Raw genomic sequence first — 11,762 nt, 5'->3', positions numbered from 1 at the left:
GTATTCCTGTCCTTGTATCCGTGGGCGTGGAAGGACTGGGACTGGAGAGTGGCTAGACTGGTCATTGGCGTAGGGGGGAAACAGGGGAATCCAACCGTCGGACATGTTTATTTCAAAAAGACAGCTACGACATACAGGCTCAAGGGTCGTGGAGTGAATGGTCTTGGTGGTCACTGGTGGTGGTGGTGGTGGTGGCGGCGGACGGCGAACCAGGGGGGGGGGGGGGGGGGGCGTGGGTGGATGTCCCGCAAATTAGGATCGCGTCGGTGGCTCTTTTTGATTGGGCGACGCGAGATGTGACGGATGCGCCCGTTCGCGCAGTTGCAGTCTACTGCGCCGATTCGGGAATGGGGGGCAGACTGGGGGGACTCCTTTCCGACTGTCTGAATCAGGGCGAGTGCGAATTAATCCCCGGTCGATCGTCGTGACAGAAATGGGCCGCCAGGTGCTGAGTCGCGATATGCGACTAGATAATGCGTGCGGGTGCTCAGGATGGAGGAGAAGAGAGTAAGAGATGGTTACTTGGATAGACTGCGTGAAGAGGGGAGAGAGAGGAGAGAGAAAGATGCCTGCCCATAGGGATCAAAAGGCAAAGAAGGGGACGGGACGAAGACGAGGTTGACGCAGAGGAAGGAACAAGAATAGACGCCGAAAGTACCATCTCGGCCAGTTTTGGCAAGGGATGTACTTGGGGCACCTGGGGTCGAGACGAGAGGTAGCTCAAAGGAAGGTCCAATCCTGGAGCAGGAAGGAGCAAACAACTGGCAATCTGGCTTCCCAAGTTGAAGCAACTGCCATCCAGACATTCATATGCTTGATCTACGGATACATAGTACCTAAGGTTTTTAGTTTTGTATTTCACATCAATCCCCATTCAGCTGTCCAGTCGATCATCACTGATCAGCAAAACCTTCGGGACAGAGTCTTGTTGCACGAGGACAACAGACGAGAAGCAACAGGGTCCTGAGCAGGGGTGTTGGATGGATGCTACGAACTCAAACTGAACATTGAACACTGAACACCGGGCGCTGCATTTGTAAGCCTGGGGAGGGGGGGGGGGACAGCCATATAAGGCCCGCGTGGTTAGGACTGCCCTGCCCACTATGCCGGTATCTCGCTCGGCTTCAGAGTCTCTTCCTCGTCAGACCACCGTAGTTGGCATTGTTCCTCGTCATCCAGCAGCGAAAATGCACAGAAGGCTGCAGGTGAAGAGGAAAAGAAAGAAGGAAGGGGGAAAAAGAAAAGGATGGGACCAAGACCGAGCGGAAGAGGTGGGAATGCAGGCCATTGGTCCTCGACACACGCAGGCCGGCACAGGCCAGAGACTGCCAAGCGGGGCCACACATGGCGCTAGTCTAATATCGGCATCAGAAGGCTTATCCCTGTCGCGTTGCTTGAGCGCTCGCAAAAGGGTAAGAGTGAGAGGGAGGGAGAAAGAGAAAGAGACAAGGAGAGAGAGAGAGAATGGGTGATTGAGAGAGAGCAAGAGCGTGGCTGCCCATTGGGATCAAGGGCAGCCATGCAGAAGGCATCACTCACTGGGTCTGTAGCTACATGTACCTTTCCTAGGTGCCTACCTACCTACCACGCGACACTGGCTCAAGACTAAGAGGCAGGAACCAGCGCCAACTACCCACCGCCTGCAAGGCACATGTATCCATACGCAGGTACACTAGCACACAGGTACAAGGCAAAGCAAGACAAGGCAAGACCAACGCAAGCATGATTGATCAGAGATTAAGCACATGTATCTGTTATGTACAGAATATGGCGTCTGAAGCGTCAGCACACCACGATACGTACCCACTGTCCACCTGACGCAGGGACCAGCGCCCCTCAGCTGGTTTCGACTCACTGTGTGGGCTCTTTTGTCATGTACCTATTTTTTCTCGTCTTTTTCTCCTCCTCTCTAGGAGTAGTGCAGCTACCTAGGCAGGCCTTTGACTGGGACCGTTGCAGCGACAAAACTACTACGCAAAGAAAACAAACAGCAAACTTGGCCGAAACATTTGAAACAACACTGCCCATCCTTGCACCGGTACTTCTGGGCACCTTGTCGTCGTCCGGGCCGGGTCCACCTTCCGATGGATGCCTTCTCGGGTGACTCGGGCCTGCTCCAGTTCTCCCGATCGCTTGGTATTCCGTATCCATCCACGTCGGTATTTATCCGCATTCACGACGAGAGTCGAGAGTAGAGATCCAAGCTGACAGTTGCGCGCGCGCGCGCGCAGTTTATGCCGGGGATCATTTGACACTGCGGAACGAACTACCGAGAGCAGCCACGTCCACAGGAATTACTATTTGCATCATCATATTCTTCTTTTTCACCGATGCCACGGTGACACAACTCTCGCTTCAGCACGCCCATCGTCGATATTCCAGGGTCCTGCAGAGACACAGACCGTCCCTAAGCATGGGGGCGCAAAGACGGCGAAGCCAGTGCCACAGCTGAGAGGGTTGGACGGTTCTAGTCCAGAAGATGCATGTCTCACAGGCCCATCTTCGCTCTACCTAACCTATGATAACCATTTATATGCCGTCAAGTTGGAGCGCATCATCATCGTCAGCGGACAGAAATTTTTCAGACAGGGCGCAGCCAATGGGATCCCGTCCAGTGCACTTCCGGCCGCCCTCCCGCGTCACCCCTCGTCCACCATTTCACATTCGACGCATCCAGGCGACTGTCGGCCTGACGCCGTGAGGGAACCGAGCTGCCAGACGCACATACTGGTCTTGGCCGCCACTTGAGCTTGAAGACTGAAGGAAGCAGGCCCTCGCCATGCTCGAGAGCAAGCCGATGACATCGCCAACGGCTAAGCTCGGATCTGAACCCTTTTTTCTTTTCTTTTTTTTTTTCTCCTCTCTTGATTTTTTCTTTCCTTTCTTGCCTCACTAACCGACGCCACGGAACGGTGCCGGATGACTTGGGCCAGCTTCCCGAGCAGGCCCTGATGGTCGTCTCAAACCGTCTCACCTACGGCGTGGCTGATTCCATTCCTGGCACGTCAACCCATCACGTTCATGAAATCATGACTTACGTGTGCAGCAGCCGTATCCAGCTCCGTGATTCGTCCCCGTTTGCCCTTCTCACAAGAGTCATTTTGACGGAGAGCAGGGACAAAAAGGCCGGATCCGACCAGCTCAACTCTCGGCTCGAGGCATTCATTGATCGGCATTCCCGCCAATCCCGCTCCCAGCCATGTGTGTCACTCGGACTCGTCATCCCATTGTGCATCTCAATCCGGGAGCATACTGACGATGCATCACCATCCGGAGGTGAGCCCGTCCCAAATCTAGCAAACGTGCGAGAAGCTTTTTAAAGCACAACCTCCATCTTTACCACGGATCGATCGGGCGACCTCATAAACTCAAATTTGCTCGTCATCAACCGTGCGCGTGCATCTCTCCTGCGATCCTTTCCAGGGTCAGAAGCAAAGAATAGGGGTTCAAGGTCTTTAAGCAAGCCAATCGTCCCATGCCACTCACGCAATCTGGCTTGTCCGAGAGGCCTGAGAGCCGGCGAGCGACTATTGTAAGCGTGGGGGGGGGAAGTCAACAATCAGTGCAGCAAACGAGATCGCGTGGATCGGTTTTCTTTAGAAATTCGGGCTTGCAAATAATAGCCCAAGGCTGCAACGGTCTTTGGCTTCGATTTCAAAGGCGGTTCTAGACTGGGCAGCGCGCACCTTAGCAAGGCATACTTCCTTGTCGTCTCCGTTGTCGGCTCGAAGGATTTCCGGATGATCGTCGACGAAAGAGAGGCTTCATCCCTCGAGCTGTGAGCTGTGCCACGAATCCAGTCAACCACTGCATGAACCCACGCGATCACGTTGTACCAGCGTTCATCCCTCACTCCCGGGGTATATAATGCATATGATATTGCCCCTTAACCTCTTTTCACGCCACGGAAGTGTAGCATCTGAAACCGGTAACCGCCCATCGCCCTCTTCGGCGTACGCGTGTGCCAGAAAGTTGTTTAGTCTCTCGTGGGGGGGTGCCAGCCCCAAATGGCGATTCTGGACAATGCCTCAACGTCCGGGACGCCGAGTAATGAATGATATCTGCGTCTCTGTACACTTGCAAGTTCCCACTGCTGTCGAACGGACTGGTCTCCCGCTGGCTCCAACACGAGCTACTTGCCCTACCCGCTCGCTCATTCACCGACGCGGTCTTTTCTCAGGTAGCTAGCTACCTTACGTGTTCGTGCCCGATAACGCAAGGGTCACACGGTGGCTTGCCGCCATCGTCTCGTCACCGCCGCCCCATTGCTCTTGATGTGCTTTATTTACTCCGAAGCCTGTTTCATGATCCCTTTTGCCCGCTTCAGCACGAATTTCGTTGGCGCACGCACTCCACATCCATCCTTCATCTCGTTCAATCCGTCCCTCGGGGCCCGAAAGCCACCGATCTCTTCCGCCCACAGCGGGGCCGCTCGCGCCGGGTGGACTCGGTTGTGGGAGCGACGCCGTTAGGATGGGGCCAAGAAAGAGGCTGGACTTGGCCTGCTTCGAAGCACCACCATCAACGAGGAGGTTTAACCTGGCGCCAATCTGAATGCTGGCCTAGATCGCCTGCAGTGGCCAAGGAAATAACCCCCCCTCGTCCCGGCTGTCATGGCACGACATGGCAAAAGTCGTTGACCCGGAGAGACACGCGTTGAGGGGCGTGATACAGCAGATACCCGCTCCCGATGCTGTGTGCGCAAGATGGTCCATCTAATCGGACGCCGTACAAGATGACGGCAGCATGGCAAGCTCTAGAAGTCATGTATACATGCCGAGAATGAAGTGTTCATGCCGCCTAGCACAGCATCAAGCTGTACCTTGATACCTTAATTGAGAGAGCGGGCATCCTTGCATCACACAAACTTTGTAAGCAGACAGACCTGACTTCACCGGGTTCATGAGCCACAAGCTCGCAGTCAACGTCGTTCATGCAGCAAATGGCCCGATTACTTGGCACAAACGCGATTTTGACGGGGCGGCTCTCGTCCTACACCATTGTGAAAGAGCTGCACGAGGCCGTCGACAGAGCCGCCGTATACCTTGCCAGGCGAATTCCTGTCGCGACCATTGATCAACATCTGCCAAGTCGCCAGATCGAGCACAGGAACCAGAGCAGCGACAAGTTCGTCATCAAGAGCATCCGAGGCCATTGGCGCCTGCGTAACGAAGCCAACGTCCTGAGGCGTTACCAGTCCAGGACTCCTTTCCTTCGCCCCCTGGTTGACGAGATCCAAGAGTCGGCCGATCCATCGTCTATTGTCCTCAGGTATTTAGACAGCGACATGCTGGCCGAGTCGAACAAGAAGAGACTGTCGCGCCCCGAGATCAAACAGGTCGCCAGATGCGTTCTTGAAGCCCTTCAGGTCCTGCACGACGACGGGATGGTTCACACAGGTTTGCCTTCCTCCGCTCCTCACTACCTATTTACGTTGGACCGTCGTCTAAGCCTGTCTGCCCCCTAGACATGAAGCTGGACAACATTTTCGTCAACCATGGTCAGGGAGATCGGCGCTTCTCCGACATTCAGCTTGGAGACTGCGGAGGCGTTGTTTCCCAGCACTCAACATTTGCTAGAGAAGGGCACCTGATTGGCGCCGGTTTGACTCGTAGTCCTGAGGCTATGTTCCAGCTACCGTTCGCAGACAAGGATTTCCTTTTGAAGATTATGAAACTCGACCCCCGCGACAGGCCTTCGGCAGAGGACCTCCTTGCGGACGACTGGTTTACAGAAGATTCACAGGACACTCGTGACCCGCTGCCGGGAGAAGCGAAGCAGCCCGAGAAGGAGGAGCAGTGTGGTAATGTCGGGTCTGGCTGGGCTCTAGAGATCAATCTCATTAATACTAAGTGTTGGAATACCGATCGGATTATTGATAGGAAAGTGGAGACGTCAGCCTGGCTGGGCTAATCAGATTATACGGATCCATCTCTATTAGAGTAAGTCTACTAAGCAGCTATATTGCAGCCTTTATTCTTCCTACCCTTTACTTTAGATCCTCTCTTCTATATACTAGAATTTATAAATACCCTTATTTATTAAAGTATTTATTTACTTAAGTAACTTATAATTCTAATACTAATTAGTAGTTAATTTTATAAATTCCTACTTAAATACTGCAAATTAGTAAAGTTAATAGAAGAAATAAATTAATTAATACTCTTAGTCCTCTTATTTATTTAGCTAAAGAATAGCCTAATTAATTAAATTTATATACTCTTCTAAACTATATAACGTAGTTCACAAGTGAGTGAGCCACACAAGTGAGTGAGCCACTTTTCTAGAATTTCGCACAACCTACCTTTCCCTTTATTTTTCTCCACCTACAACCATGGTACAACATTCAAATGAAAGCGATTTAGTCCTAGCGCTAAATGCGCTTAAATCCGACCCAAAATTAAGCGTGCGAAAGGCTGCATCTCACTACAATGTATCTCGTGCAACCCTCCAACGACGATACCATAGCCAACCTGCTAGACGCGATATCCGACCACCCTACCAGAATTTGACCTCGTACGAAGAGGAGACTATTGTACGATACATCATTGACCTGGATTCGCGAGCATTTTCGCCACGCTTGAGTGCTGTTCGAGAAATGGCCGATCGACTGCTTCGCGACCGTGGCGCGCGACGCGTCGGAACGAACTGGGCCTCAAACTTCGTACGACGACGACCTGAGCTCCGAACGCGTTTTAATCGAAGAATCGACTATCAGAGAGTCCTCTGCGAAGATCCGGACGCGTATCGCGCGTGGTTTTCCCTCGTACGAAACACAATTGCGAAGTACGGGATAGACAATACCAATATCTATAACTTTGATGAGACTGGGTTTGCAATGGGCAAGATGTCCTCTGAAATGGTTGTTACAGCCTCTGAACGACGTGGCAAGCCAAGAGGAGCACAACAAGGGAATCAGGAATGGGTTACAGTAATCCAGGGCATTGGGTCGTGCGGCTATTCTATCCCGCCGTACATCATCTTTGCAGGCAAGGTCCATCTTGACTCCTGGACGTGCGACAGCCCCCTCCCACCCGACTGGGTAATTACACTTACAGAAAATGGTTGGAAGACAAATGAGAAAGGCCTAGAATGGGTACAGCACTTTGATTTCCATACAAGGAGTCGTACGAAGGGTGCTTACCGCCTCCTCATCCTTAATAGCCACGAAAGCCACCATTCTGTCGATTTTGAGCTATACTGCAAGGAGCAGAACATTATTACGCTCTGTATGCCCCCTCATTCATCGCACAAGCTCCAGCCTCTTGATGTTGGGTGCTTTAGTCCCTTAAAACGGGCGTACAGCCAAGAAATTGAGGTCCTTATGCGGGTGCACATTACGCATATTGCAAAGGAAGACTTCCTCCCAGCCTTTTATAAGGCGTACGACAAGGCAATGACAACATCAAACATTCAAGCAGGCTTTAGAGCAACTGGCCTTGTCCCGTACGATCCGGAATATGTGATTTCACAGCTAGATGTGAAGCTTCGTACGCCATCACCTCCAGGTTCTTCTGCTGGCTTACCAGCAGCTTGGGTCCCAAAGACGCCAAACAACCCAATTGAGTTTGATTCACATTCTGATTTTATTACGAATCGCATCGTACGACATCAGAATAGCTCCCCAACGTCAATTATTGGGTATATGCAGCAGCTGAAGAAAGGAATTATGGTGGTAGCCCATAACCAGGTTTTGATGCAGGCACAAATGACTGAGTATCAAGAGGCAAATGAGCGTATGAGCCGCCGTCGCCGTACGAAAAAAAAACAGCTTCAGAAAGGTGGAACACTTACAATCAATCAGGCAAAAGATATAAAGTCTCAAATTGATGTAACAGAGCAGTTACAGGTAGAAACAGGTCAAAGTAGTGGTCGTGCGAGGAGGACAGAAACGCGCGCGCGACGATGTGGCATCTGCGGAGAGACTGGACATAATGCTCGCACATGTCAGAAAGTTGAATCTACCTCTGAAGAAGAGGATTCTAAATAGTTTGAATTAATTTAAGGTGTTATGGTTAATTTCTCTTACACTTTGTCGTACGGGTGCTAGAAAAGTGATTCACTCACTTGTGTGATTCATTCACTTGTGAACTACGTTATTTTATTTCTTTAGAAGTATTAATCTATTTGTAATAGTAAATTATCTTTTAAATAAATTTAATTATTTTAAGTATAAGGAGGAATTAGAAGAACTAATTCTTTAATAAAGAGTAAATATACTATATTGTACTTAAGCTAAAATAAATAAATTACTTACAAAGCTAGAGTGCATTTATAAAGTAAAATAAATAGTATTTAAGAAGAATTAGGAGATTCTAAATAGTAAATTTGCAGATTCTACTGTATTCTCTTTTAAGTTAGTTGTAACTAAGGAAGTATAAGCTAGTAGTACTTTTAGAATTATTAATTAGGAGGTAGTATTTAAAAATCTAGAGCTAGCTAACTTTAATTTTAGTACTCCCTTAGTAGTATTTAAGAGTATTAGAGATTCTTAATTAGTTCCTATAAGTTATTTTTATATTTATAGTCTTTCTATTTAAGTTAATAAGATATTTATTACAACTATTTTTATTCTTGTAATTAATAATTTATTTAACTTTATACTCTAGTTTATTAAGTTCTATAATAATATAGTCTTTAGTATATAATTTATATAGTACTAGTTTAAGAAGTATAATATAAAAGACTAAATAGATTTTTATTATATTAAGTAGCTTAAATTTATAATTAACTACTAAAACTTTTTAAATAATTTTAAAGAGTCTAAGCTTTTTATAGTCTAACTTATTACTAAATTACTTAGTTTTAATATTTTATTATATAAAATAAGTACTATCTCCCTCTTCTAAGAATAGTCCTCTAATTCTTAAAGTATTAGTATATTTCTTTATTTATTCTCTAATAAATTCTAAATTTTAAGAGATATTTATTTAAATTTTGTATATTTTATTAATTTTAGCTATAGCTTTTAGGGCCTATAGTTCTTTGTATAGTTCTCTATATACTATAAATTTAAATTTATAGTTTAAGTAGAATAGGGAGTAGAGAGTACTTTCTCTAATTGGACTATTATAAGTAAACTAGACTATAGGTAAAAGTAGTACTTAATTATTTTAATTATAATTAATATAGTATTATAAATACTATTTAAGTATTTAATTAATTTATTTAATTTAACTATTAGTCTATAAGTAGAAAAAAGTAAATAGTTTATAGTTTATACTAAATTGCAAAATTAGTAATTTCTAAAACTTTAAAGTAAATAGCTTAACGTACACGCATAGCGAGTCGGCCAACATAGCGAGCCGGCCACTCCTTATCGCTAGAAAAAGCCCCTTTTCTAACTATTTATTAAAAAGTAGATTCTTAACTAATAAAGACCTAGTTTTTAGCATTAGATAACGATAAGAGTTAGATTTTAAGAAATAATAGTATTAAAATTATTATCTCTTTCTAGCCTATATTACTAAGCTTACCTCTTATCTAGGCCTCTAGATAAGAGGATTACTAAGAACCTAGGGTTAGGAAGAGACAATAATTTCTACAATATTATTTCTTAAAATCTAACTCTTATCGTTATCTAATACTAAAAACTAGGTCTTTATTAGTTAAGAATCTACTTTTTAATAAATAGTTAGAAAAGGGGCTTTTTCTAGCGATAAGGAGTGGCCGGCTCGCTATGTTGGCCGACTCGCTATGCGTGTACGTTATTTCTATTTAATACAATTTTATTAAGTAGTCTATAAGTACTAATAATATATTTTAAAAATATATATATAAAATTTTCTACTATACTTACTTCTAAGTATAGAATAAAGTAAGTATATTTAGTAAGTTAGTTTATAATAACTAAAATACTATTATAATAGACTTTTATAAGTAGTTCTCTTAACTTTAGTAATTTAATAATAAAGTCTAAAGAGATTAAATACTATACTACTAGTAGTACTAGTAGTAGTTAAATAAGTCTATAGAGCTTATATAGACTATTCTTACTTTTTTTATAGAGTTTGTAATTCTAAATTGTATTTATAATATTTTATCTTATTACTTAACGTACATGCATAGTGAGTTGCCCATCATAGTGAGTCGCCCACTTCTACTTCCTTCTACACCTTCCCTCTTCCTCTTAGCTTTACTCCACGTACGACAATGAGTTTTACTTCAAATGAAAGCCGCATTCTCCTTGCACTTCAAGCTATTGAAAAAGACCCAAAACTATCCGTACGGAAGGCTGCTTCTATCTACAACGTCCCAAGAACAACACTTCGCGACCGACGCGTCGGACGACTACCACGACAAGAAACGCGATCGAAATCAATGAAGATGACTGAGCTAGAAGAAACAGTAATTCTTGAACGAGTTATTGACCTAATCGATCGAGGATTTCCACCGCGACTTGACGACGTACGAGATATGGCTGATTGCCTCCTTGACGAACGCGACGCGACGCGTGTTGGACCCCGATGGGCAGAGAACTTCGTACGACGTCAACCACAACTAAAGATGCGTTTTCGACGTGGAATCGACTATTAGAGGGCATTAGCTGAGGATCCTGCAATTGTGCAGGCCTGGTTTACCCTCGTACGAAATACAATCGCAAAGTACGGAATCCACGATGACGATATCTACAATTTTGATGAGACAGGCTTCTTGATGGGAATGCTGTTGCACGCAAAGGTTGTTACAACCTCCGACTGTAAGGGAAGGCCTCGTACGAAGCAGCCTGGCAATCGCGAATGGGTTTCTGTCATTCAGGGCGTATGTGCGGATGGCTGGGCGCTGCCTCCGTACGTCATCGTCAAGGGCAAATATCACCTCCTCTCGTGGTATACCAATGGCCAATTCCCACCCCAATGGCGCGTCCACCCTAGCGAAAATGGATGGACTACAAATGAGATTGGCCTAGATTGGCTACAGCATTTTGAAAAGTGCACAAAGTCTCGTACGAAGGGTGCTTTCCGGCTCCTAATCCTTGATGGCCACAACAGCCACAAGTCCACCAAGTTTGACAATTACTGCAAGGAACACAGCATTATTGCTCTTTGCATGCCTCCCCATTCATCGCACGAGCTCCAGCCTCTTGATGTTGGCTGTTTTAGTCCACTAAAGGCGTCGTACGGTAAGGAAATTGAGAAAATGATGCGGATGCAGATTACGCACATTACTAAGGACGATTTCTTTCCTGCCTTTAAGGCAGCCTTTTTTACTTCAATGGGTGAAGAAAACGTACGAGCTGGCTTTAGACAGGCTGGCCTTATCCCTTTTAACCCAGAAGTAGTTATTTCTCGCCTGGATTTCAAGCCAAAGACGCCAACACCATCCAACTCACGCCCAAGCAGCCAGGGCTCCTGGGACCTAAAGACACCAACTACAGCACATGACGCCGTACGAAGCTCTGCATCACTTAAGAAAAGGATTACCAGTCATCAACATAGCTCACCAACCCATTTGTACGAAGTAGTTGACTTGCAGGCCAAAGGTATTAGCAAGTTAGCACACAAACTAGCTCTTATTGAAGCTGAGTGCCGTGGGCTTCGTACGGCAAATGAGATACTAAGCAAGCGTCGGAGGGCTAAAAAAACCCAACTGCGTCTTGGAGGGTCCCTTAATGCAGCTGAAGCAGAGGCAATCCGGGTAGAGAAGGGGGTTGTTGATGCTGGAGGCGAAAATACGCGTCAGGAGGGGGCTCGTACGGAGGGGGGTGAATTACGCGGTCGGCGATGTGGCAATTGCGGAAAGACTGGACATAACGTACGAAC

At 46.4% G+C, this 11,762-nt stretch overlaps 2 protein-coding genes across 2 annotated transcripts; both read left to right on the top strand.

Annotated features, from left to right (window-relative positions):
- Positions 1–2,951: 2,951 nt before the first annotated feature.
- Positions 2,952–3,782, top strand: CH63R_10623 (uncharacterized protein; the record flags this gene model as incomplete). The annotated part of the gene is made up of 2 exons (XM_018305597.1): positions 2,952–3,201; positions 3,661–3,782. 2 exons carry the CDS (start codon positions 2,952–2,954, stop codon positions 3,780–3,782), a joined length of 372 nt encoding a protein of 123 aa, XP_018155021.1.
- Positions 3,783–4,933: 1,151 nt separating this feature from the next.
- On the top strand, positions 4,934–5,879 carry CH63R_10622 (Kinase; the record flags this gene model as incomplete). Its single annotated transcript, XM_018305596.1, has 3 exons — positions 4,934–5,399; positions 5,468–5,803; positions 5,854–5,879. 3 exons carry the CDS (start codon positions 4,934–4,936, stop codon positions 5,877–5,879), a joined length of 828 nt encoding a protein of 275 aa, XP_018155020.1.
- Positions 5,880–11,762: the final 5,883 nt, after the last annotated feature.

This window comes from Colletotrichum higginsianum, assembly GCF_001672515.1.
Source record: "Colletotrichum higginsianum IMI 349063 chromosome 7 map unlocalized unitig_7, whole genome shotgun sequence".
NCBI lineage: Eukaryota > Fungi > Ascomycota > Sordariomycetes > Glomerellales > Glomerellaceae > Colletotrichum > Colletotrichum higginsianum.
The sequence above is the reverse complement of the archived record's forward strand: the minus strand, read 5'-3'. Positions and strand labels throughout refer to the sequence as shown.